The sequence below is a fragment of the Pezoporus flaviventris genome, unplaced genomic scaffold (genome assembly GCF_033815535.1).
Source record: "Pezoporus flaviventris isolate CSIRO_AGI_PZ_B2104156 unplaced genomic scaffold, CSIRO_AGI_Pfla_v1 ptg000040l, whole genome shotgun sequence".
Classification (NCBI taxonomy): Eukaryota; Metazoa; Chordata; class Aves; order Psittaciformes; family Psittacidae; genus Pezoporus; species Pezoporus flaviventris.
The window spans coordinates 10,631,034-10,659,018 of NW_026892588.1; the positions used below are offsets into that span (position 1 = coordinate 10,631,034).

The following is a 27,985-nucleotide window of genomic DNA, read 5'->3' on the forward strand; positions in this document are numbered from 1 at the left end:
GAAAAGCAGAAGACCTCTTACCCTGAATGTGTTAGAAGGCACTCTCAGGGAGTTGGTGGATCATTTAGACTTTTTGGAGGCTTAGAAGTATGGGTTTTCCTGTCTGAACAAAGCCCATTAAGTCCTGTAAGGTGAAAACATTGGGGAGCCAACAGTACTTTTTCTTAACTGAGGCTCTGATTCAGCAGAGCATTTAGCACACCCCATAGTGAAGCCTGAGAGTCAGTGGCTGCAGGGTGTGGAGTCTTACTACCTGGGTTGATGCCTGATGGTAGAAGCACCCCGGGGTTTAAAAACGATTCTGTTTATGCTCTTTGTGCCCAGCGCCCTGACTCACTGCTGTGGCTGGGGCACACCTCATAGCTCAGATCATCCCTCTGGAAGGCCCTCCCATGCCTATGGGGCTTTGGGGCAGTGCCAGTGGGCGTAGAGGGGAGCAGGACAGGCACAGAAGTGTACTGAGGAGCTGGCCCTGGCACAACATGCAACTTGGCCTGTGATGTTTGATAGGCAGGTGGCAGCCTGTTACAGATACCAGCGTGGTAGTTGGAGCAGTTAGTTCTTCACCTTGAATGCAAGCGTTTCAGTGCTTTATATAATCTAAACAAATAGGGAAGGTTTCTTTGCAGTGTACAAATCTACCTAATTGTGATGAGCACACATGGCACACTACAAAGTCCATTGAATACTCTTGTCACTGCTGCTGAATTGCAAATTAAGACTTTAAAAATATGTAAAATGTGGAAGTTCAGCAGTCATCAGCTATCCTCAGTTCTTAATTACAACAGCACCAAACTCGGGAACTTCCCTTTTGTGTGATACATTCGTACAGCCTTATGAGCTGGATAGGTGGGATATAACGTGCATGTAGGGCATTCCTTTCATCGGGTGCAGGTCTGGCCTTTCACTTGGTGCTAGATATTTACCTTTAAAAGCCACAAAATAAACCCATGTGATAATATGACTTAGCTGCGAGATAAGCATGTTTGATTAAGTGGTTTTCTGTTTGTACAGGAATATAGAGGATGCTCAGAATTTCATTGGGGTGTTCTGATTATTGAAATATTAAACACAGATGAAGCAATTACTAAAATATAAGCGTCTTAAACCTAGGATTTTCTATCTTTTTGTAACAAAGTTGAGCAGCTTTTGTGTTTTCTGGTGTACATCTAACTGATGAAGGGAAATGCAACTCAAAATGGCTGTGCTAAGTGTAAAACAGTCAATTCCTAGTTTTCACAGGCTTAACCTTTTTGCAAATGTTGCTTTCTGTTCTTGATGTCTACACAAAAAAGTGTAAAGTATGCTGCTATTCATGGGTTCTGAGAGAAAGGAAAAACAGTTATTCCTCCTTAAAATACTTTGCCATGGTCCCAGAGACCCTGGTGAAAGGCTAATGGAAGCCCATGTGCCCTTTCCTAAAGGCCATGCATTCTTAGGGGCATTCATCTACTTTGCTCCAGGCTGTTTGCAGCTTTTTATAATCCAGAGAATTTGGAAATCCTGAAAATACTTTTCTCCACTGCTCTTTGCCTTATCTTTAGAGCCTTGGAAAATTGAAGTCAGAAATTCATGTGATCCAAATGTTTTGCTCCATTAGAATTCAAGGTAATGTTTTCTTCAGTCTGTGGAGGAGAAAAAGCAAGTCTGAAAGAAATTAATGAGTGGTTAAAATAGAGCTGTTAAAATGGCAACACGCAGACAGCCTGTGTATAAATATAGGCTAGCTCCTCAGCAGTGTTCTTATATGGTAGATCTGAGTGAAGGAAAAATATCAGCCTACTCTTACTCTGTACAAGCTTGTGTGTTGGTTGTTACAGGCTGGTGCCATATGCTTGGTAGTAGACAAGGCTGCATATTACATGGAAATCATAATGACACCTTTTTTCTGTTGCAGGGACCTACCTTACCAGTGTGAGAGGGGAATCTCAGAAGCATACTGTGGATTTTTTGTCTGTACATGCTACTTGATCTATCTTTTATTGACCCACGCAAAAGTAGAGTCAAACAAAAATCATTGTCACTTCTGCCTAAGAACTGGCTGACTTTTCTGACACCTGCTGGAGAAGCTTCCTGGACTATTAGAAATAGAGCAGCTTGTGCTGCATCTCTGGTCAGCAAAGCTTTATGCATGGAGTACAAAAATCAAGTTGCCTTACGTTAAACCGTATGCAAGTTGCACTAATTGTCATAACTGTACTGCTGATACCACTCCAGACTTGGCATTTCCAAGTTTCTCATGTAGTTTGAGTGTTTCCAACTGACATTGGAATGTTTTTATCAAATCTGGTGTGGCTGTGAAAAGTTTATGTGTGGGGTGAACTTTTTCCTGTTAAGTTCATGGTAAATTTTGAAGCCTCACTTCCAAGTGTGATCTGTGCTATGGCAGCAACCTACAGGCTTATGGTCACTTCTGTGAACTGCTACAGCAGCGTGGTGATAGACCAGCACTTTCGGCACACTGTACATTACTGCACAGGGACTTGCCAAGTGTTTAAGCAAGGGGTTACATGCATAGTTGCCCACCACAGTGTCTGCGCAGAGCTCACTACCCAAGATACCAACCAAGACCATAAAATTCCTGTTCCTGAAAATGGACTTGCCTTGCCTGGAAATGAGGACTTTCACCAAATCCTCCCAAATAATCTAAGAATCAAAAAGGGGTCTTCAGTGCAAGCCTCCAGCAGTTTGAAAGACATTACTGGTGAGGCAATAAACCTTGCCAGTGGTAAAATAAAGGAATTCTCCTTTGAAAAGCTCAAAAACTCTTCCAGCCACGTGGCCTACAGAAAGGGAAGGAAGGTTCGCTCAGAATCCTTCAGCAGACGTTCATTTGATTTTGACTTGATCTGTGGGCATTTCGGCAATGATGAGAACTGCCCTCCATGTGGATTTTTGCAGAGTTCCTCACCTGTGGAGAAATGGCAGGAAAGCAGTGATGCTCCAGAAGTTACCATGAATAATCCCGTGGTTACCTTCTCGCCTCATTCGTTCTCTGAAGAAAACTTCATTACCCAGATTTTGGAAAAACACAAGCTAGATGGTGGTTCTGGTGGAGATATCAAGGTGTGCTTAGACATCTTGCTCAAGTGCTCAGAGGATCTGAAAAAGTGCACAGACATAATAAAACATTGCATCAAAAAGAAATCTGCAGACAGTGTTAGTGGAGGGAACAGCAATGACCCCCTGGCCAGTTCAGAAATGATATATATGAACCTGATGACAAGATTTTCTTCATACCTGAAAAAGCTACCTTTTGAGCTCAAGCACCCAGGACACAAGGAAGCTAGTGACTTAGCAGATCTGGTTAACTGTTTTCATGGCTTGCAGCAAACTCCCTTTCCCCCAGTATTTGGAGATGAGCAGCCACCTAGGTATGAAGATATTATTCAGCAGCCATCCTCAAGTGCACTTTCTCTCAGACCAGGTGATCAGTGGGAGGTGACAAGCACCTCTCAGTCCATCCCAGCAAGTACTGTGACGTTTACCTCAAACTCACTTCATAGCATCCCACAGGAGAACAGTGAGAGAGCTGTGAAAGATGGTTGTGCTCTACCTCAGTTACCAGCCACAAGCCCTTCTGACTGCACATCCTCCGCTGAGGCTCTGTACATTGAGGAGGAGTATGATGGGGAAAGAACATTAGGGAAAACAAAGAAGGCAGAGCAGAAAGGGGGCTGGGAGAGTTTAGAGCTCAGCTACCAGCTAGCTGGTGGTTCAGATCTAGCTGCCAATGCTAAAGCAGAATGTGCCAGAGCGGGAGATGCTGAGGTTTCACACCCCTCTGAGAAAATCACTCATTTAAAACCAGCTTCAGATTCTGTATTGTGTGGTTCCCAAGCTGATGTGTCCAAAGGAGAACAGATGTGCAGTAAGATAGACAAGGATGAGATAGACAAACTGCTGCTGGACTTGGAGTGCTTCTCACAGAAAATGGAGCGTACTTTGAGGGAACCTTCTAAAAAGGAGAGTGAACCTGCCCATTTCCAGATGTTTGGCTGGCAGGGTAGGCAGGTACTACCTTTGTCTCTTGAACCTAAAAGTAAACCAGTTGACCCTGCTTCCCCTTTGTCAAAAATCATGGAAACCAATGGACATAAAATGGAAGAGGACGATAAAGCCCTCTTACTGCGTATCCTGGGAAGCATTGAGGACTTTGCCCAGGAGCTTGTGGAATTCCAGACAGGCAGGGGAAGCTTATCCAAGGAGCGGGAAGTGATGCAAATTCTTCAGGAAACTTTAACGACTTCTTCACAGTCCCTCCTAGCAGGGCAAAAATGCTGTGCTGGGATTGTCTCCAGAGACTCTGTCCCAGCTTCAATTCAGCAGGCCCCAGAAGTGATTAAGGTAAGAGAACCAAACCTTTGATGGGGTAGTGAGTAAAACAAACATGGGAAACATGTGTAGGGGCACACAGTTACCACTGTTAAATGATTCATTGTGCTTGGGATGCTGTAGTGTGGAATAACATGCTAAACCTGGCAGAAATGGAGCCTTTATTTAAATACAAACAAAAAAAGGAAATGAAACCCCCTAAGCAAACTAAGTATGCCATGACATGGTTTTACCCTTGAGCTTGTTCCTTTCCTGCTGGTAATCCTGTAGGCTGTTTGCTTGTGATTTAAATGGGTCCTATATAATAGCAAGTAGAAACTATTCCAGCTAGCTACTTTCTTCCTGGGAGCAGATACTGGATTAATGAGAACTGAATATTCTACCTCTGCCTTTCCCTATCTCTGGGCAGGCCTTTGTTGTTCTCCTCATTTCTAGCTTCTAAGGAGAGAGATCCTCCATAGCACAAAGGTCAGAATCTAGGAGGATTTAATATACCTCTCCCTGTCCCTAGTGCATGTAGTCATTGTGGAGTCTTCATTGCTTGTATCTCTCAAATAATGAGTAGCTTTTCCCAGGAAAAAGGGTCTTAATGGGAGCCTACTTTAGAGGGAAGCCACGGGTGTTTGTCCATCTTTTAATGCTTTTTATCTGATAAGTGCCAAGTTTTCAAGACAACTTGGTGTCAAACTTCCTTCCAGGTGAACAGAAAGTATAGAGAGGGCTTCAGTTTCCAAAATTCACCTTTCATACAGGCACTTAAAAAGTGCCAAGGTTGGAAGTGTACTTTCACAGGTGCTTCCAGTGGAGCATGATGTATGTGTCTGCAAAACTGTCTGCTTTTCTGAAAATACAGGAGTTTGGTGCAATTTTGAAAGGCTGGAGTGTGTCTGACCCAAGATGACCACTGAGATCTTTTTAGACTGGGTTTTCTGAGTGTTTCTGATGTTTCTCTGCACATCTTTGCTTACAGAAAATGGTGAGCATAACCTTATCTGATATCTCCAGCAAGGGAAAAAGTCTTTTTCCCTTGAAGAGTGTAGAATTAAGAACCTGCAAAAGCTCTAAAGTGATCTCTTATAATAGCTATTCTTGCCTTGAATAATAATTTAGAATTTTTTCTAACTTGTGAACTTCAAATAAAAATGTTTGACAGCATGGCAGTGAGTTTGTGGCAGTTTTTCTGGAATTCTTGAAAGCTGGATGCGTTTACACTGTTAAATAGCTTATCAATCTGGTCCCTTGCCAGCTTCTGTTTCCCTAATCACCCACCTAGCCTGTGTGTTAGTTTGCTCCCAGCCTGCCTTCTTTGGACATAAAACATGCACCCATGCTACAGGAGCTCTTCTTTTCTGTGCAGCAGCACAAGCCTTGCTTTGTGTAGATGCCTAGAACCAAAGATCGTAAGAGAAAATAACTCCCTTGAGGACCCAGAGGAGCTGGAGGGGGCCTGGGCTGAGCACTGTGCAGCATGGATGCAGCTGGTAAGCTTTGGAGGGAGTTAGCCCTTGGCAGAGTGGACAAAAGTCATCTGAACCGCTGCCTCTATACTTATTCTGAGGTTTGCTGTCATTTATAGTACAGATGTGGCCACACATCTGGCTGTGGTCACAAGGCCCTCTCTAGGTATAGCATCTAGGCAATATGCCCATGTTCCTTGATAACTCTGGATCTGCCGTGGAGCTCCATATGGATTCTGATTCAGTATTGCACATCTGTGCTTGAGTAAATAATATGTAAAGTATTTGTTGTATTTTATTAGGGCTCATAAAACTCTTATCAAATGATTGCATGCACAAGCAAAACCCCAGAGATCTAGTGCCAATGAAAATGCAGTCCAGCTTTCATTTATGAAGGCTGTGACAGTTTTAATATGCCTCAAATCCTAAATGGTAAAAAAAGAGAGGGAGAGCTGCTTCAAACAGGACTGTTTTCTGGCTCAGTTGGCCTATCTATGCTGAAATCTGTGCTAATGTATATCAGCAAAAGCCTTTATCATAAAACAAATTATGATTTTCCACAGAGAACAATAGAATTGCCTCTTCATTTTTAAAGCCAAAATATTTAGAAACTCGGAAATGAATACTCAAGAAGTCCATCAACTTTACAGAGCACATAATGAATGCATCATGCTTCTTTCAGGCAGGCCCGGAAGTGTTACATACTTTGAGACTGTCCAACATTTCCCATTCTGAGGTTCAGTTTTCCATTGCTTATCTCTAAACCTCCAACTATTTGTTTTAACATTTCCTGTTCTGTGTGCCTGTCTTAAGCTGATTATTTTAATGTGTTGGTTTTGAAAGAAATAGTTGAGTAAAAACAGTTCAGTTGTCTAGTAGAGGCTAGCAAAGAGCCCAAGTGTTTATCTGTAGCTTTGTCTCTAGATAGAGAGGCAGTAAGGAGTCCTGGGTGGACTGGCACGTGTGAGGGAGATAGGAAAAACTAGAACCAGTGAGTAGTGAGGAAGGTGGAGATGGGGCTGTTGGGATCATGAGACCTGAACTGCAGGAGTGCTAGGGTCAGGGTTTGGGGTCTTTTGGTTTTATTCTGTTTGGGGTTTGGTTGGTTGTTTTGGGGGTTCTTTTGGAAGGCAAAGGGTGCTGCCTTTGGGGTAAACTGTTGTCTTACATAAAGTCCTTTGAAAAGTCAGTGGTAGATGGTTTTGACTTTAGCCTCTCTGTGCCCTTCGTCTACTGCCTGTACAGAATGGCTGATTTGACAAAGTATTTAAATCGGGTAATGTTTGCGGAATACTCTGAACTCTAGTGAAAGTACCCTAGAAAAGTCTGTAAGGAACTACCCTGTTTGAGTAGTACAGGGCTCTGATGCAAGTCCTGCTCATGCATTTTATTTTAAGAGCTGTTAGATAAAGTTTGTAAATAACTTAGCAGAGACCAGGACCAGAGTTTGATACAAGAAGAGATCTCTCTTTTTGTCTTTCTTCTGTTGAGTATATCTTCTCAAGAGATGTAGTAGTGAGATGGTGTAGTGAGCCAGAAAGCAGTCCTGCTTCCCATTTCTCTCTTCCCCCATGCCGCTACCTGCTGTTGCATGGTTCTGAATCTTTATGCCAACTCTGATACTTTGTGCAAGATAGAAATTATAGGTAGGTTTGTTTTCTGCCAGATTAGTAAATGGAATTGCTCACAGAGGTCAAATGGGTGACACAACCGTTTCTGGACAGAGAGGGTAGGTCTGAGAGCAGAGGGTTTACAGTTTGCAGGGTTGATGGATGGTATCAGACCATTTTGTCTAACTGCATTGTATCTGACTGAGATAGTAGAGCCGCAAGTCAAGTATCCAAGAGACCATTGCCTGCCGCCATGTTTCCTCTCAGCTGGCTCTAGGTAGCATCTGTCTAGTCCTGCCTCTCCTTAATGGCTGAGGTGGGTATTGCTGGGATCCTCAGAAGTATTCTTAACTCACCGTGCTCTAGAATGCTGTCCTGAGGCCAGGCACCTTAATTTTTTTTTTGTCAAAATGTCTATATTGCATGCTTAAACAGGTGGCATGCATATGGCTCTGAGTGGAATTGAGTTTCATAATCATATAAAGCTGAAGTTGACCTAGCAGCTTCATAATTCTGCCCCTTCAAAATGTTACTTCATAATTCTGTGTAACTTTTCATTCAGCAAATCTAATTATATGATTATGAAGGATCTTGTGTGGGGCAATTGACTCTAAAAAGTGGCTTCTATAACATCAGTGTAACTTCAGCTTTTTCAGGAAATAATCACATTTTCTCAAAATGCATCCAAAATATGATGTAAAACCACTTGTGGGAAATCAGCTTTCATCTCATGTATTACAAATTGTTTTCATCAAATATTTGTATCTGTCAAGCTTGCACACAGTCTGCATTCTTTTCAAACATCAATTATTCATTAATCTAAACCAAATAGTAAAAAAGGTACTTTTTTTTTTTTCTGCTTGGTAATAATTATTAAAAGAAATGAAAATAGGAAGTGAATCTTAGATCAAAGATGCTAGAGAAAAAAAACAAAATGTTAAATTGGATGACTTGGGGAGATGCTCATGACATGGGCACCTTGTAGTCAGGGACAGACACAGTCTCTGCTTGTGTGAAACTGATTTATTTTGAAGTAGACATCTAAAGGCAGGTGAAACAGTCTAGTGGTAGACATTGAGGTTTTTCAGCTTCATTGACTCTAAAACCAATAAAACACCACACTGTTGCTGGAAAAGTTTAACCAGTTTAGGAAGCAGTTGAAGCTGGTGCCCTTCTCAGCTGTGCAGAGTGCATTGAATTGTTGCAGCCAGGCTTTGGGGTACAGCTAAGTCCTGTGATGATCAAATCATACAAGTATTTTGGGACTAAGCCTCCAGCTTTAGGTGCAGGTGAGATTCTATGTTCTGGTGGCTAATGAAGGCAGTCTGACACCTCTTTAGATTTGACACCTCTAACCTTCACATTTTAAACTGGGTCAATTATAGTGAAAAGGAATTTCTTAAGTTTGACTTGGTTTCTTCAGTTGATCCATAGGCTGCTGGTATCAGATTTTTCTGCTGTGGATTTTGTCCAGTTGACTTTGAAACTGTTGATACAAGGTTCTTTTACAGTGAATTTCTCACAGTATTGTATATTTATGTTTTTATCTGTACCCACCTTATGTGTTTTGAGGGTAGGAACTACTGTGCTAGGAACCTGCTGTAGTGCAAAACACTGGCATTCAGACACAGCAAGCCTTGCCTGCAATTTACTTGTCTTTTCCTAGGTTATCAGTGCAAAAACCCCCAGACTTCCAGGATCTTTTGTGGCTGGTTAATCTGTGAGTGTCAAGTATGTGGCTGATTTTTTGGGGGGTATTTTTAAGTAGTAGTTATGTCTCTTTCATGCATCCATCTTTTAAAGTCCTCTGTAGCTGGTCTGGATGCAGCTGTAGGTACCAGAGGTTCTTCAGACAGCATTTCCTCTGCAGTCTGTAAAAGGAATAGCAGTCTGTAGCTGGGTTAGAGTTCAGTTAAAGACAAAGTAAGTACACTTGCCACAAATGATTTAAAATGCCCCTTCTGACATGCTGCTATATATGTGCAGAACTCTCAGTGCAGTGGAGCCTTGTGGACTCTTCAGGCATTGCCTTCACGTTTAGAAAAAACTTTCACAGTAAGGAAACAAAAATGTATTCCAAAGCTGTTGCACATGGATCTGTGTATCCTTCACTTAGTGGCAATTCCAGTTAAAACATTCCTGCCTGCTTTTTTTTTTTTTTTTTTTTTTTCTCCTAGGGCTTCCTTTTCTTATTGTCGTCATCATCCTACCACCCTGTTAGGCCATGTTCAGTTGCAGGGCGCACAGCAAAGTGGGCTGATGACATGGTAATAGCCTTGCAATTCTTGGGACTTGTAGCTGTGAAGATACATCTGGGATTAAAGGTTTTCAGTTCCCAGGCTGCACAGTTCAGTGACCTAATGGGACCTGAACTATGATACATTCTTGTTCGAATCTTCTTTCATAAAGAACTGGGCTCCCCAGCCTAGGTTTTGGGACCGTGACCTGGTGATTGAGAAACGCGAGGAGAGAAAATCAACTGGGGGGTGGGGGGGTGATGCAGATTTCCAAAGACATTAAAAAAGTATTTTTGTGAATGCCATCTGGGGAGTCTCTGTCTTTTAGTAAATAGCCTATTTAACTACACAAGAGCAAACCTGTGGTAAGAACAACCTTTTGTATTGGCTGTTTCTGTGTCTACCTGTAATGCAGTAAGTCACATTAGGTGATGCTGCATTTGAATTAACTTTGGGCCTCCTACAGTAAATCAGGAAAAGGACATCAGAGGCACATATTGAACAAAAGCTTTCTGTTACTGAGGCCTAGTGAGACCTTTTCATTTCAAATGCAGTACGTTGGTGAAAGCAAGCCCTACTAGCTAGAAATGGGATGTTGTTCTGTGTTACTAAGCTTAGAAAGTAAACTGGCCATGTAGCTAGAATTTCTCAAGTCAAGTAGAGAAAACAGTTCATGGGACTAAGTGTTCATTTGGTGGAGTAAGAACTGCATTTAGACCTTTGTTCAGCACCATTGTCATGATAGGGGAGGGAGAACACACTTTTAACAAGTCTAGACAAAGTCTGAGCAAGACTTTGAAGTCTGTTCGCTCAAAAGTTGTGCAGAGAAAGAGTAGACTATTGTCCACTGAGAAATGCTCTGCCTTTGCCTTGAGGGTTATGGGAAAAGTGAATAATGGTGCATTTTTGGTGTCTGTATGAAACCTTTTTCTTAAGAACTGCTTTAGAATGCCCGAGCTTATTATCCAAGATCATCATTATGTGCTTGCTTGGTGTTAAAGAAAATTGATCATTTGCTTTTTCCAAGCAAGAAGGAAAAGTTGATGTTTTTTTAAAATTGCAGCCTTTGGTCTGGAGTGGGAACTAATGTTGATCCTCTGCTTCACCACCTTGGAAGCAGGAACCTCAAACTGCTAGCATTATATAGGCACAGGCCTTGGCTGAGATCATGTGGTTTAACTCTAGCTGAGTCTGATACATGTTTACACCTAAACTTTCAACACTGAAGTGCATAAAGTAAGTACTATTGGGGAAGATGGTATATTTAGCCACTTCTGCAGTGCATCTAATTTTAGCACTCTTGGTAGTGGTGGTGGGTGCTTCCTTTCCCATATTACCCCTGGCCTATTACAAGCCAAGGACAGATTGTCTGTCATGTAGCCAGCAGGGAAATAGATTCTGTTGTAGATCATGTTTCTCAATTAAACTATTACAAGAAGGCAGAAGATCCTTGTGGTACTGAAAGATACTTTGAATATCAGTTAAAAAAGGGAGCTTTGGCTTCAGGAGTTGAGATAAAATCTCTAGATGTTGTCCTTGTGAAGAGAGAGAAGACATAGTATGTTGAAGCCACTTGGCATTTTTTGCATGTAAAAATCAAAACCAAGAAAGCAACGTGCTGGTCTTGACGTGGTCTCCTTCTGGAAAGGGCAGCATCTGCTTAGGAGCTGACCAGGATGATGATCAAAGAAAGTTCTCTGCGGAGGGACCCAGACTTGGGAGGGGAGCTAGCTTTCCTTGCGAAGGGCTGTGACTTCGTTCTTCCATCTCGATTCAAGAAGAGGCTGAAGTTATTCCAGCAGGCCCAGGTTTGAACGCTTGGCATTTCTTTTTTTCTTTCCCCCCTTTTTGTATTTTTTTCCTTGGATCAGAGAATCAAACTGTCCCCCCTCTAGGCATGTCTATTTGCAGAAAGCTATTTGCAGCTAGATACCAGCAGGTTTAAAAATAAACCTTCCAGGCTTAGATTGCAGAGTTAAGTGTCTGTAAACAAGGGGAAAAAATTAACAGCAAGGGCAGTGATTGAATAATGAGAGGTAGTGTAAGACACTGAAGTCTTTTCTGTGTTTTTCTAAAACTCTTTGTGTGATTGCTCTGAATGCCTCCTGTTGCATGTGAAACAACCACAACATTCTGTTGTATTTAGTGGGTTATGCTCTCTACTATACAAATCTGTGCACAGAGCAGCCTACCTGGCTTTGGCGTTTGTGATTTTACCAGCAAGGTGCTTCTTTGTGTTGTTTCCTGTAATCTGTGGGCTGGGGATGAAGGAGATCATAGAATCACTTAGGTTGGAAAAGGCCCTTAAGATCATGGAGATGTAGCCGCAGAACTGGAAACTGCACCACGGCTGTATGTCTTGGTCAACCCCAGCTGCTGTACTCAGTTTCTGAGACAACTGTCAAAAGATTGGGGTATTTTATGCTAGGACACCAAATGGTCATGTAGCCACCCCAGATTTACATTGTGTCCCAATATGCTGGAATCAGCTGATCTTGAGCTTCATCTATATTTAAGTAATCAGTGACCCAGTAAGGAAGTTAAAAAGTTTAAATTCTGAGTGGTGCAGCTGTTTTCCAAAGAAACAGCTGTTAAAGTTGCTCCGGAGTATATTGTAGTGCTTTTGTTTTCGTGATTCCTGGTGACAGGCTAAAGTACATATGAGGTTAATTTCTGGAACATGTTTTTTTGCTCCCTAGAGGAGAATTGCATGAAGTAATAATGCGGAGTAATAACTTGGGTGTGGACCATGAGCAATTTAGGAGAGACTAACAAGAACCACTCAGCACAGTGAGGTTCACTCTCCAGAGCTGGCCTGATCACCTAAGGACATCATCAGGGAATGGATTGCAGGGGGAGATAAGATCTCCTGGTAGACCAGCTGGAAAACCTGACTAGCCTTCGGTATACAAGCCCTGTGCCTGGGCTGAAGTAGGAGCAGCACCTTCACTGCTAAATGCGTCAAGAATAGCTGCTCTGGGGCTACAGATCCAAGGCAAGTAAGTGAGTTAATGCAGTGGGCAGGCAGCTGAAAAAATAGTGCCTTCCTTTCTCTTATCTTTCTTCCAGTACGTGTTCCCTCTTGCTACTGTGTGTCACCCCCATCTTGCAGTGGGCCCCACAGACCTTTCTATGAGCTGGCTTAACTCCTAACATGGTAAAATATCATCCAGCAAGTCTGTTTTCCTCCTTTTAGTGGGTTAAATTGGCTCACAGAGGGCAAGCTTGGGATCTGGCATTTAGTACACAGTGGCAGTGTACATTTGTGGTGCAGTGATAGGAGTTCTCCCACTTGGTAGCAGTGAGATGTTAAGTTTTGTGTCTTGTTGGGCTATACCTTATGGTTTGGGTTTATTAGTGTGAAGTGAGCCAAGAGTGGAGGTAATTTGTCTCACTAAGTAGAGAAAAAATGCTAGCAGGAGAAAAGGTAGTAAGGTGGTTGTAGGGAGCAGACAGATGTTTGTGGAACACGTAGATGTTGGCCTGAAAGGCAAGGGAGAAGCTTTATTGTAAACCCATGTCTCAAGTACTGTACATTTCAGGTTTTGTGCTCATCTCTTGCAGGACTATTTATGGAAGGATCAGAGAGCCTCCCATAGTAGTGTTGGTAGGAAGGAAGGTCTCTAATCCAAAATCTCACTTGCAGGAAAACTATTCCTAACACTAGGTCACATTAGCACTGGCTTTCTTCAAGTCTTGAAAACTCCCCAAGGATAGGGGTTCCCCTCACCCCTTTCCAATGACCTCTTGCAGGCTATAGTACCAGCAGTTAAATTCATCCTCCAGCCTAACCCTCCCAAGCTGCAGTTTATAGCTCTCGCCCCTTTTATACCATTTACCATTACTGAGTTTGGCTCCATCATCTCTACCTATACTTCAAATAGCTGTAGGCTGTGGTTATCCTGTCCCTTAGCTTTCATTTTGCCTGCCTAAACAGGCCCAGCCCCTCAGTCTCTCCTGCTGTTTGATACTGACCCTGGCTGTCTCATTTGTCTTCTGTAGATCACTGTCTAGTCTCTCCCCATCCTTTCTGAAGGCTCAGAACTGGTCACAGTAATGCTGATGCAGCCTCACTAGTGTCAGGCAGAGAAGGTGGTAAATTCCCATGTTCTTCTGGCACTACTTCTAGTGCAGTTTGCCTTATTTATAATTAGCCAGTGCTGCAGGCTCGTGTTCAGCCTGATGCACCTATTTCCCCCACATCTTTTTTCAGCAGAGCGGTTGCTCAGCCAGTGGGTCCCCAGCCTGAGGTAGTGCTTGGGATTGCTGTACTCAGGAGCAGAACTTGTCACCTTTACTAATGGAAGCAGTTGAACAGTTTGTCAAAGCCTCTCTGCCTGAGAGGCCTTTCATCATGGCAGTCTTCCCCTAGAGAAGTGTCATCTGCAAATCAGAATAGATGAGAATTGCAGTGGAGCTTCTGAGAGGAGTGGGGATTTATGCCCACTGTTGTCCTTCTGTCTGAATTAACACTGGTGGTTTTCTCTATGGAATTTCCAGGAAAGCATTTGGAGAGTGGGGTGAAGTATATCAGTTGTGGGAAGGGTATGTGTAAGATCTATAGGCACGCCTGTCAGGCATGCGAGGCCTGTGTTTGAAAAACTCAACTGGATAAATCCATGAGGAACTTGGTCTAGCCATAGAGTTATCCCTGCGTCCCTTCTCACCTAAATCCTCTTGTGATTGTGTTGCTTAAGTAGAGTTTATTCTCAGTTTTGTTTTGCTACAGTTGAACTTTATTTCTGCAGGAGAGTTTACAATTCACAGTAGAAAACAGTCTATTCAGAAATGCATTTTCTCAGAGCCTCACTTTCTTGGGCTGTTTGGAGCCATTTGCGGATGAAACTTTGCTGTTCTTACTGTCCTTAGAGATGGGTGAGAGAGGCAGCGGATAAATACAATGAAGGGAAAGTGCTTCAGGGAAGGAAAGGAAGAGGAGGTCTCAGGCAATAGATACGAGTCAGCTTTGGAGAACTGATGATCTTTTGAGGATGGCTTATGTCCAGTTACCATCAGACTTCAGGAAGACAGGAACCATTAAAAAAAAAATGGAAAGAGACATGAAGTCAGCAGTGTGGACTGCGAGAAACCAGGCTGAGTCACTGTCCCATAGAAGAGATGATTACAGAATCCAATTTGGAAAAAAACCCTCAAGAAACTGCTAAATTTATTATCTAGAATCCTGTTGGAGCCTGGGGCCAGGAGGAAGGAGTAGAAAGTATCTGAGCGTTTGATGTGATACTGCTTCCTTCTGCAGTTTTCTGCTGGGACTGGCAGAGGCTTATTCTCTGTGCTTTGTGTAGCTACAATGAGGCTGCAGTTCTGTCTGGTTTATTTATAATCCAGATGTCACTGTTTTAGTCTGTCCCTAAATAAATTATATGACTGGCAAAAGGTGTTATATGGTGGATAGAGAGAGTTAAGGTAAATTACACTGCACTGTAGGGTAATATTTAAAAATGGGCTTTACTCTCACCTTCCTATTTGGAAAAAAAAGAAAGCCCATTAGCTTTTCATAACAAAGCCAAAAGATTATTATAGTATTTGTAGCTTCCATTCTTAGTTGCCCTTTCTGAAAATGCACATCCCTGTTAGAGGAATGTATTTGACTAATCGAATAGCACTAAGTTTAACTTTTTGCAATGAGAAACTTTTTTTCCCTAAGGAATTGCCACAGAATTACCCCTTGTGTTGCTTTCTTTGTTGATTGTTGGTTGGTTTCGTTTCCACAAACAGTTGTAATTGACTCCCTGCTGTGCCCAGAGTGGTTGACATCTGGTTATACCATTTCCAGAATATTCACTTACAAGATTGTTCTAAGGAATGGGATGGTCAGGAGCTAGCTGCTGCTGCTTGTTTTTTCTTTATGTTGTAGAAAGCTCATTTCTTACATGAGAAGGAAGAAAAGTTCAAAGGTTTTATTTCTATTTCTGAAATAGATTCTTCTGAAAAGAAGCTGTCTACAAGCAACGCTTCCACCTTGTTTGACTTGGACTGAGTAAGAGTTAGTGACTTAGTCTTATTGGGAAGGTCAGCTGCAAACCTGTGTCTGAACTGGCACCCTAGTTTGAAGCTTAGCATCATTCCCTCTATTTCTCCTATAGATATGTGACCTCGCTTGTGTTGTGGATCAGGAAATTAATGTAGATTCTGGACTCCTGACTTGTGGCTTGTGTGAGCTGGCACCGAGTATTGCTGACTTTGGCAGTACCTGGAGGTATCTGCTCAGCCTTTCAGAAGGTGGAGGCCAAAGCAAAGTGGAAGAGTTGTGTTACAGGATGATCAGCTCAAGTCTTGTGCCATATCAGGATGTATGTGGTATGCAGAAGAGGAGGAGAATGGCATAGTGCTGTCATGGTCTCTTGTACCCTAAGGGAGGGGGATATATTGTTCAAGTGAAGAGGTAGTGTCCATGAGGAGAACAATATGTTGGTTTGCTTCCTTTTGGTTTGTGGACCAGTTTGTTAAATTTGAATCACTTCTAGTTCATCACAGCCCTGACAGCTGGGAGTGCATGAGGGCACTGAAGAGAGTAGTGAGCAATAAACCTGTTTCTGAGGACAGACTCATGTTAGGTCCTATTATAGAAGTCAAGAGTCTGCAGTTGGCACCTTATTGTCTGTTCCAGCTTTGCATTGTTTGTATGAATATGGTACTGTAAGAGACCAGCAGGGATTTCCCTTCTGCTGGAATCCAGAAAGTGAAAACTAGTGAGTGCAGTCAGGTCTTGGCTGGAAAAGCCACTAGCTAGGCAGGGCAGGCGGGGGAGGCAGATTGTAAAAGCAGAAGTGGTGGTGTGAGAGAGTTCTCCAAGTCCTAGCTTGGCTTAGACACCAAGGTCTGATTCATGAACGCACTATTTACCAGTCAGATGAAGACTTCTTGCAAAGGCCTGTCCTTGGGAGCTCTATTCACCCCTTGCTTTGCTTTCCTTTCTGAAGCACCCATCCATGGGAAGGAGATGGATCTTCATCTACCTCTAATATGCAGCAGTGTCTGCTCTAGGGCCATGTGTTCCCTCTCCAGATACATTCAACGTGTCTGGGTTTTGCTTTTGTTACTATGGGTGTAGAGCAAAAGGAACCCAGGAGAAGTGTTGTCTTGTATTAGACTTGTGAGCTGCTGCTCACAGAGTGAACAACTGCCCCATCTTAACTCCTGCCACCATTTGAGATCACCTACCTGCATTGTCATACTATGAGACAGAGTAACCCAGGCTGATGCTTACCCTGTCCCACAGTTCTCTTCAGCCCTAGTAGTACTTTGAGCCTCAGACCTGGCCTGCTCCAGTGTCACTCAGGATCAGACACAAAGATGAGCAGTATGTGAGGGAGTAGGAAAAGTCAAGGAAGATGGGAGGAAGAACAGATGGGCTTGTTCACCAAAGGTTAAGAGCTATACTGAGGGATATACAGACTATGAGTACTGGTCTTGATAGACTCAGAAATCCTGAAGGCTGAAAGTGATCTTCAGCTTTTCCTCTGTTGTTAAGACACAGGAGGACTTCAAGAAACTCAAGCTCCAGGCTAATGTGTTCTGTACAGAGCAGTTACACTATAAAAGTATACTTTGGGTGGCATGTATGTGTGAGTGTTCCTGCTACTGAAATGGGATGGCATTTGGGAGAAGGAAGACTTCCTCCCCATTCAAAGAAAGATCAGTGAGGCAGCACAGTGAAGATGGAATCCTTCCATCTCTCATTTCACAGGTCTCTGAAGAATGGGTTATGATATCCTCTAAGCTGCAAGTAAAAACAGGGGTTAGGGACACTTTCACACTCACTTCTTCACTTTCCTAAAAGTAAGCCCATGGTAAATTGAGATAGTCAGTATGTGTTAAGGAAAAAGCTCCAAGTTCCTGGAAATTAAGGCAAAGAGTTTAGTCAGTTCATCATATACATTCTTCTGTATTTAGTGAACTTGGACTTGGCTACTTTATCCTAAAACCATTTTGTTTTGAAGCATTTAGAATAAACAAACTGAAAGTTGCAGCTGTGTTTACTTGACTACTCCCTTATTAGCCTCTTATCACATTTGTTGTAATATTAATAACAACTCTTGCATTTGAACCCTTGTGCAACAGACAAGCCTGTCGCCCTTTCCCAAGACAGTGTGTATTCATGGGGGAGCAGGAATTTGTCATCTCTTGGCATTCCAGCGTCTGAATTCTCTTATACTGTGACTGCTTTTCTTAGTTTAAGAAGTGTTCTCTCCCTTGTCTGAAAAATTACCTATTTTAGGCTCTCATGATGTACTTAAATACAAATGCTGCCATTTATGAGAATTCTTGATGTATAGCTAGAACTAGAAAGTTGCAGATTCCCATTAGAAAGGGGATCTAGTGGGATCACCACATCAGCCATATGTTTATTACAGACAGGAGAGGAGTGGTAGGCTCATAGAACTAATGAATAAAGAGGAGGTAGGCATAGGAAGAAAGACCACCCTCAAACAGGCACGCAGAAAGCCTACTTTCAGTTCCCTGTTTTCTCCTTGTTTCTCACCAAACGTTGTAGGTGCTGATTCAGTAATACCTTTGGGTGCTTTGCCTGCAAAAGGGTCCTTTTCAACTGGAGTTGAAAACATACCTTTTGCATTTTGCACTAGCTCTGTGTGCTATATCATGTGGGTGCCTAACAGCAAACTGCTGGCTACTCCTGATTCCTGATGTAAAAATTGATTTTCCAGTACTCAGTACCCTGAACAGAATCAGATCTTGGGCTGTTAGGCATAGAATAAAAGGCTACATATATTAAATGCACAGAAGCTACATAAAAGCAGATGTGATGTGTCCTAAATTTGCCATGTTTGATATTGTGGAAACATTTTATTTGCTACTTAATATATGCGTTTTTATCCCTGTGCTGTAATTTAGTTGTTGTTGGTTTCCAGTATCTTTCCAGTCACTGGGAGCACAAACTAATTCCTCCTGCTCTGTGTGCCATGCTGTTAAAAAGTGTCTGTTTTTCATTATCTTTTCAGGTTCAAAGTAAACAAGAGAAGAAATCTGGAACTTCACCCCCAGTCTCTTTGAACTCTGCAGTTAGCTCTTGCACTGTTCTGCCTGTGAATAAAGCCACCAGCAGTACCCCTTTGTCCATAAACATTCCACGTTTCTACTTCCCTAAAGGACTTCCAAATGTCTGCACTAATCATGAAGAAACCATTGCCAGGATTGAAGAAGCCTTTACAGAGTTTGAAGACGAGAAAGCAAACATCTGTGAAATGGGGAAAATTGCTAAGGTAACTGTTCTCTAGGGTTTTAATTTTCTGAGAGACAGACTGAAACTAAAGCTAATAAAGTATCTCATAGCTGTTCTCATTTTTGGGGGGGAAGAACCAATATCCTTTTGCTCTGAATCATTTTGTTTAGATTAAGAAAATAGTAAACAAAAAGGAGCTCAATTTGATGTTTGCCGCACCTGATGTGTATGCTCTTTCTTGCTTTGATTTGCAAAATGGCTCTTAGATTTCTTGCTAAATGCAGATGGCATTTTTGTTTTTCTGTTCCTCCATAGTTATGCTCAGGAGATAGTAGAAACTTAGCCTCTTCAGGTAGTGCTAGCTAACTGCTTTGTGATTAGCTGCCTCGCTGATCTGGCCAGGATCTGTGTGTGCTCTTGCAGTGTTGCTTGAGAAGGCCATTTGCAGCCTACAGCCTCTTTGGATGCAGAAGAGAAAAACACTTAGCCCTCAGCCACTGAGATGTGTATACTCAATATCCATAATTCAGGTGTCAGCAGACTTGGAGTAGCTACAGTCTGCTAATGAGTTCCTGGCTTCAGGGAACAAAATGCAGCACTTGTGTGGGAGCATGATGCAGATGGGTGGTTTTATTTTCCTTTCCTTCATCCATGGTTTTTAGTAATGCTGATCTAAAACTAGCAGTTGTCAGACACACTTCATATGTTCAGTTTGCCCTGAATGCATCTTTGGCACTGTAGATTGAGAAGTAAATGAAGGTTCTGTCAAAGAGGAGCCCTTTTCTTCCAAGAAGGAAGATTTTTCTGAAAGGAGAGACTGGGTTGGTATTTGTTTGTTGGTTTAAGGAATCCGGGGCATTATTTGTAAACTATCTCTGGAAAAAAAACAAACAAGTTCTTTGCTCAAGCAAAAAAACAAACAAACAAACAAAAACCCAAAACATTTGAAACTGATTTTTATGGCAAGACAGGCAACTGAGTGTGGCCTGTCATGTTCAAACTGAGAAAAGCAGGATGGTGGTGTAGAAGAGACCTCTACCTTTCTGTCTGGTCTCTGCATCATCTGTCCCTATATGGATATACTCTATGCTATTTAGCTATTGTAAGGCTTGTTTCTGTTCAGTGGGATTAGCAATAATGGTACAAGTTTCGAGGCTTTGAAAGAAATGCTACAAAAAAGCCCACTAAAATAGCAGAAAGTAAATGGGCTGTTCTGGGTGGAAGACACCACACCAAAAACTGTGAATTTTCACCTTCAGGCATTTAATCATTAATTGTCTATAATCAGGATTGAAGTTTCCTTGCTGTCAATAAGAAGTCAGCTCATATAGAATGGGTCATCCTTTTCTAAGGCAGGCCAGTGAGGCAGCTGGTGTGAGTGCCCTTCTGGAAGGAGGTACCTGTTTTTTTCCACTGTGCCGGGTATCTTGCTGAGCGGTTCAGTCAGAGACGGAGCTTAAGAGCTTGATAGTCTCTGATCCATTTCCTAGCCTCACAGGACATTTTTCTCAGCTACTTAAAAAGGCAGAAAGTTTTTGTTGAATTCTGAACCTTGGCATACAGTAAAGAGCTTTTTGACCAACCTGTGTGCCTTACCACTTCCTTTCCCTTATGTAGAAGGGTCGATGATGAATTTGGTGTGTAAACAAGCAAGCTCCTCTGGTGAGTGATATTGTATTCCTCTTTCTTCTGGTGTTTTATTACAGATATGTGGCTGCCCACTCTACTGGAAAGCACCTATGTTCCATGCATCAGGAGGAGAAAGGACAGGATGTGTACCTCTACACTCTTTTGTATCTATGTGGAGAAAGTGAGTATAACAAATGCAGAGTTCTCTTTCTGGAATAAGAGCAGCCTACCATGAAAGTCTTTCTCATCCCCCTTTCCCCTCGCCCCCTTCTCTTTCCACCAGATTTTTCATATCACTGTCTGTTCTTTAGAAGAAAATAAATGGCTTAAAAATCTCCATTGGCCTAAAGTTATTTTATATGCCAGCTGTATGCCTATAGTTGGCATATAAAATATACTAACATGCTCTCTAGAAATAAGTCAGCTATTCTGAGATAGCTGGTAGATGTCAGTGGATTTTGGATATATTTCTCTCAGGCCTTATGTGTGTGCTGCTACATTAATGCAACTGAGTGAGTGCTGTTTGGGAATGGGAAGAGGAGGCATGTGATAATGTTCTAGGACAGGAAGAAGGAATGTAAAATCAGGAAGCATCATACAGGTGAAAACTCTGGGAGCTTTAATAGTTACTCCTTTCCTCAAGCATGCTGTGTAGTAAATCCTTGGGGTTTGACAGTCACTTCCATATATCTTTGTCAAGGCTTCTTTTTGAAATTGAGAGCTCTGGATATATTGTACTCGAAGTCAGAGCTGTGAGATGGAACAGGCTTACTCTTTTGCCTAACCTTTTTTTTCACTCCAGAACTATTCAGTCTATGTTGTGAAACACCTGAGAAATGTCTACATCTCATGTCTAGAGAGAGTTCTAATTTTTCACTTAATGGTTTGCTCTTCAGATTCTTGAAGTAGCCTTTAACCCTGGACTCCCAAAGTATTTCCTGTGATAATATTGTCAAAACAGCTTCTAGTTACCCTGGCAAAATTTCAAAAATGTTTAGGGTGACTGTGATCAGTAAGTTTTCCTTAACATAGCCAACGTTTTTTCCTTCCTTAGGTTCTTCCAATTACTCTTAATTAATCCCTCATGAAACCACATATTTTCACTCCTCTGATTTTCACATCCTTCAGATATTTGCACACTGTGGTCATGCCCCTCTTCTGTATTCTCTTAACCACACCATTCCAAAGACAAGTTTTTCTCACTGTAATTGCTATAATGCAGCATTTTTAAAAGTCAGGTTACTTACTATATTGCTGTGAATCAAAGTAAGAACGGTCTTCAATAAGAAACTGTTTACCACTGCAATGTTAACATGAAAAAAGCTACACTGGCTGGAAGTACCTTGGTGCTGCTGAAAGATATTGAAGAAAATGGGTGCTGGTAGCCTGAGGTCAATTTTGCATCATTCACAGTGTAGAAGTATGGTGTAACGTAGAATTACAGAACGGTTTGGTTTGGAAGGAACCTCGAAAATCATCTAGTTCCAACCCCCCTGCCATGGGCAGGGACACCTTTCAAACATGTAATAAAGCACTTCGTAATCAATCTATAGTTCATTATTGTCCTGCAAAGTACTCCTGTGTGGTTGGAGTAACTTTTTCTCTCTCTTGTAGAATCCTATGTAACTGCCATGATGATGCATCCAGATTTACGTCCCTTTTAGCAAAGCCCAACTGTGACTACCTAGAACAGGAGGACTTCATCCCACTGCTTCAGGTACCTGCAACAGCTTGGCAGTGAAGGGATGGGGAAGCAAGCTGTGTTTATTTTGTAACTACTTCCATTTTCATGCCTTTAAACCTTTACAAAGGAGCTGCAGACCTTTGATTTAACAGCTCCTTGGTGAGGTTTATTTTGGAGTGAAATAAAAATAAGCATTTAAAGTGGACTGTTTTGCAAAAGTACCAACCAACTACATGTCTTGCTGTAGTCACTGAAGATTGTCAAAGCTTTATTTAGTCTCTTAGGATTAATATTTATCAGTATCTGGTAACCAGTCTGAAAATTGACCCATTTCCCTAAGTGGTTATTGGGGAAAATGCATGGTGCTGTTGATAGTCAAGCACAATATAAAAGCTTATTAGGAAAGTTGTAAAAGTTGCTTGATAAGACCATTATGATTGAATTTGTGTAGTAAGACTCTCAGTTACAATATGTGGAAATCTCCAATTTTTTTTCAGTTCCAGTTGTTCTGTATATGCCTCTAAACCTGCTAGTGCACAAGTCTCAGTGCTGATTTATCATTTCCTAATATTTAGGCTAAGTGTGTGCATCCTGATTTAATTTCTTTTCCTCTTATTCCCATGTGATGTTTTTAACAAAGCAAAGTATCATTCTTTAATTATTTGTGGCCATTTAGGCAGGTTCTGGATAGGTTTCTTCATGGCTTCTCTATAAATCGGGTCCATCTGCTCCTCAGATAATTTGTTGATGCTTTTTCTGAGCTTTCCCACATATCTGTAGGTTTCTCACGTTGAGTTGCCCTCTGTACAGAATGTCTGAGGAGATGCTGCTCTGGGGAAAGATTTTGTCTGCACTGAGTATTTCTGTGTCTCAAAACCAGGACTGTGATGGGTATATTTTCTCGTGTTGCTTTTATCTTTTCTCCACTGGGCACGCTGCCTTTGCTGATTGCAGCTCTGCTTTTTAGCTACTGGTGCAATCAGAGGCATGTACAATCTTGTTTGTCAGTCAACCAGAGACTAGCAATATTACACCATCATATTAAACATCAAGTTAGACTGGCCAGTATTTGGTCATATCGCACCCCTAAGGGTACTGTGTCTGCTTTATCCCTTTGCCATGTTGTGCTATGGACAAGCAAAACTTTGAGCACTTCTTTAAAGGGTAGAGGAGTCACACATAGAGATTACACAAATATTGATTCATACAGGATCTGAACTGATCGTTCATGGCCTGAGCAGTTTATCTATGACTTTGGTCATGTATTTGACTTGCAAAAGGCTGATCTTGAGAAAGAGGCATTTCTAAAGTAGTTCAAGTTGGAAAAGCAGTGATCATATCTGTATGCATTCTAAGGCTCACAGGAGCTTTCATTGTTGTGGAGAACAAAAAAGGTAACTTTCTCAACCTGTAAAGGAATGTCTATTTCTGACGTGTAGCTCTAATAAATGTTAATATCTTCAATGAATGGAAGAAAAAGGTCTTGGAAGGGAGGTAGTTGCATGGCCAACTAACTAATTTTTTGTCTCATTCAATGAAAATGATTTTTCATCTACTCACTAACTCTCTTCCTTTGTTTTTCTGTCCTTAAGTAAATCAAAATGGCCCAACAGGTGCGTATTGCCCAGAAAATGTATTCTACTTATAATATGAGAAGGTTATAGATAAAAGATGTCATTTTGGTTTTACCATTAATGTTGCAAATACAGTTTCAAAAGTAAGCACAAGTATTGGTTTGTAAACCCAGTAACTTCTAAACATTAAAAGGAGAAGAAAATCTATTTCATTTTATTTGGTCTTATCTTGCAGGATGTGGTGGAAACGCATCCTGGCCTGACGTTCCTGAAGGATGCTCCGGAGTTCCATTCGCGGTATATTACGACGGTAGGCTGGCTCCTTTGATCTGCTATGATACCAACCTTCCCTTTGTGATTTGTCACTGTTTCCATCAGTGAATCCTTGGGTTGTTTTGTTTTTTTTTTTTTAAAGGTGTTTTTAATATTATTGGCAATGAGTTATGTGAAGAACGGCTTCCAAAGGCAAAATGAATCTGCCTGTGTGTGCAAGAGGTTATTCAAAAGGTTAATAATGATTTTCTGGTCTTAAGCAAATCTATGAAAACATCTTCTTTGGCCTTTAATACTCATGAAAGAAAACGAGATGTCCTCATTTGGTGGAGATGTGGAAGGCTGTATGCTTGAAGATTTCTGTCACTCAGACCTAAAGAATCTGTGGTTGTTCTGTGGTACAAAGTATCCACTGCATTCAGTGGTCTCCTGACCAGTCTCCTGCCCCTTGCACTTACCAGAAAGCCTATCAAGTCTGAGTCTTTGAGGTTTCTACTGTTTGTTGTTGGGTTTGTTCTGTAGTTTTGTTCCAATGTTGCAGTCAGCAGTTAGACTGTTACTTTATAGAATAAGTTGTACTTTCTCTAAGCCTTTAGCCTGTCTCATATTGAGTATAAACCTGGTAAAAAGTATAAATGATAGACCTGATGGGAGCTATATCGCAGCAGGGCTTTAGATCTTAAGGTTTCTCCTATTTGCTTTGAGGTCTGCATGGGGGCCAGCTGCACCATGTACTGGCAGCTGAGAGATTACTGACAGACATAGGCTTGTTCCTGTCATTTAAAGCACTGATGGTGGAAAGACACTGTTTTTTATGGGTTAACCTCGCTGTCACACTAATATTTTATGAAAATGTGTGACAAGAATCGATTCTAAATGTTTCAGATGCACTTGAACCTGACAGTGAACATCTGTATATTATCAACATATTTAGTCCCTATGGAGCAAGGCAGTAGATACATTAAGCATAGTAACTGGACAGAATAGGTATAACAGTGGCAAAGGGATTAGAGGCACGTGAATGGGTGAGTGGAAGGTACCTGTGGCACGCGTACCCTTATATGTGTTGCTTAAAGTAAAGGTGAGAGCTGAGAGATTTAAGGTCATACTAGCATTGGTTTCTGACTGCAATATCAACCAGTTGCTCTTTGCTGGTGAGTGGGTCATGATACAGTGCCCTGTTGCTAGCTGTTTGCTGATGACAAAAGCATTTCTGTGCATCTGCCTTTTCTCTTCTCAAGTCATATGCTGTTTCCTGTATATTTCAGCGTCTAAATGAGGGAATAAAGGCAAGAAACAAAAATCTTTGTAGAGTAAGCCCTACATAATCACCCTTGCTGCACTTTTTGGACCTCATTGGGATGCAGTGCATGTTCTGATCTGAGAGACCAGCTGTGTGAAGCTGAGGTTCCACTTCAAGATAAGTGAAGTGCAGGCTGCTACTAAAAACAGCAGCACCTTTTTCTTCCTCTCCTTTTCCACAACTTCCCTTGTGCCTGGGCAAGGCCCTGCGTGACCGTCACAAAGCAGTCTCATAACCAGACCATTCATGAGGATGTGAAGCTCCTTAGTGCTTCTTGATTGTGCTTGTCTCTCCACTGAAGAGTTGGAGCCTTCAGGCACCGTCACTCACAATACTCTGACAGAGGTGACTTCCTAGGCTTGCTCCCATGGAGACAGGAAACTTGTGTTTGCGTTGGAGTTGAATGCATATAGCAGCAAATCTTACAAAGCTGAGAAGTCCCTTTAGACTTCTCACATTGGCAGGCCAGTGCTGTTCCGGGTGTCTGTCCTAACAGACAAATACCTTCTGAGCTCAGTGTTTGGCCTCGGACATATCACTGAGTTGGAGCAGAGTCAAGACACTGGGAGACAGACGGTCTGTTGGGTCAGGTTGTTGCCATGTGGAGTGGCAGTACTTGGCCCACTGCAGCAGTGACTCTCCTCTGATACCAGGAGTTCCTATTTCTCACATCTCCTTTCACAGACAGTTTGGCACTTTTGTCTCTTCAATATTACAAAACTCAGTATTTCCACCAGGAGGTAATGAAGGAAACAGCTTTGTCCTTGGATTTTGGGACTACTTGGATCCTTTTGATTCCTTCAAGGTAGAGTGCCTTATACCTACTTACACTGAGAGAATGCTATATTTGCTGCCAGTGCAAGAGTTTAAGTTTATTTTTGTGTTACAGAGAAGGGCTGTAAGGAGACTGACTTGTGTGTCCATTGCTGGATACAGCATCACTTGATTGAAATCACCTGGAGCATAAGCTAGCAGTCTAGTATGGGTAAGATGTGTACACATGCTTCTTTTTGCCTACCTCTGCACCTTTTAGAGGCGCCTTTTGGATACAATAAGCTGTAATTTACCTATATCAGTATCTGTGAGCTGTTGTATTGCCAGTGTACTAAACTACTTGTGTTTGTTTCAACAGAGACAGACTCCTGAAGCTGGTGAAGACGGTGCAGAATATCATGTGGCATTTATTGGGAAATCTTTAAAATGTGACTTTTGGCAGAATGTTCAGACAAGGCTCTGAGTTAGCACTGCATGCTGTTGTTGAAGAGCTGATTCAACTAAAAACAGCTTGGCAAAACATATTGGTTGTTGAAAAATGTTTTGGCTTATGCAGTATTACCAATGCGAATGTGTAAGGGGAGGGTTTAATAAAGTCTTACGGCTTTTTCCAGAAGTGGTATTGCTTTTGTTCTTCAATGGGAAAATGGGGGAAATGTCTATAACTGACCTATCAATGGTTTGGGTCCTGGAGGTAGATTTCATGAGGATAATGGTTAAATAGGAAGGGATTCTCCCTTCCAAAGGCTGTTGTACTGAGTTTAGAATAAATAATCTTTCATGCTGGGAAAAATGAAACTAGTTTTGGCTTTCCGTAAGGTGTAAGGCTTGAATGCTGCAGATTATCTCAGATTGTGTAACTGTGTTCTAGGATGTTTTCCAAATGCTATTTTTGACAGCTTAGTTTTCATAACCTGAAGAAGAGAGGTATTGACATTTTTCTACTGAAATATAGAAGAGAGGTATTGACATTTTTCTACTGAAATATACACTATGTAGTGTCTGTTGAAACTGGACCATTATTTGAATAATAAAGGATGCACTGAGTGACTTGCTGTGGTAAAAGATGAAAGAAGATTCCGTTTTACCTCTGAATGCTTTACCACTAAGTGAGGACAGAGCAGCTGGAACGTCTATATGAATATGATCTGATAAGGGAACTGTTTCTTAGATGTCATAAAGGGGGATATTTTGTCTTTCCTGAAGGCAGAGCAAAAAAATGCTGGTTAGGTGTCCCTTTTCTGATTCTTCAGATTGTTATTTTTGAGTCCTTGAAATGGTGTGCAAATGATGCATCTTGAGGAATAGCTGCAGCATTGTCAGGTGTGATAATATGAGGTGAGACCCATTTCAGTCTCTGGGATCTTGTGCAATCTGGAAGTAAAGGCCAAACAAAGTACAATATTGTAGTCCAGAATGGCAGGGACTGCCACAGGCATTCAAAAAGAAGCAAGCATACAGTTTTTTTTCATTGTACTTAAGACCAGAAAAGATCATTGTAATTACCTAGTCTGACCTCTTGCATTATACAGGCTATAGGACATTACTCAATGACTCCTATAGTTAGGTTTTTCTGTTTGTTTTTAAATGAATTGATACCTAACTCCAGAAAGACATTCATCTTTGAAGTCTGGAGTGATAGTTGCAGCGTTTCCTTAGGAGTGGTCCCAGTGGTTAATCTGTGGCAGTGTAAAAGTAATGCACTCTTATCTGTCTGAATTAGGCTGATCTCAGCTTCTAGTTATATATTTTGTGAGACCAAAAGTCCTCTTGCTATCCCACATCTCCATGTGTAGGCTTTCAAGGACCAGAATAGTTACCAATAGGTGTCATGTTCATCTAATTTGAATTTATTAGTTCTCTCTCTTGAGGATGCATTTTAAGTCCTCAGATCATTCTTGTCGCTT

General features: G+C 41.7%; 1 protein-coding gene across 8 annotated transcripts in view; it reads left to right on the top strand.

Annotated features, from left to right (window-relative positions):
* Positions 1 to 27,985, top strand: part of PPP2R3A (protein phosphatase 2 regulatory subunit B''alpha) — a 55,330-nt gene that overhangs the window by 8,958 nt on the left and 18,387 nt on the right. For 5 of the 8 annotated variants that reach the window (XM_061465273.1, XM_061465269.1, XM_061465271.1 and 2 more), the window contains exons 2-6: positions 1,898 to 4,347; positions 18,621 to 18,881; positions 20,548 to 20,651; positions 22,085 to 22,187; positions 23,964 to 24,038. In XM_061465273.1, the coding sequence (XP_061321257.1) occupies positions 2,341 to 4,347; positions 18,621 to 18,881; positions 20,548 to 20,651; positions 22,085 to 22,187; positions 23,964 to 24,038 (2,550 nt within the window). In that variant the 5' untranslated portion in view covers positions 1,898 to 2,340. Of the gene's footprint in view, positions 1 to 1,897; positions 4,348 to 11,018; positions 11,448 to 18,620; positions 18,882 to 20,547; positions 20,652 to 22,084; positions 22,188 to 23,963; positions 24,039 to 25,992; positions 26,695 to 27,985 lie in introns of those variants that run through there. The other 3 variants (XM_061465275.1, XM_061465274.1, XM_061465276.1) reach the window with 3 other exon arrangements.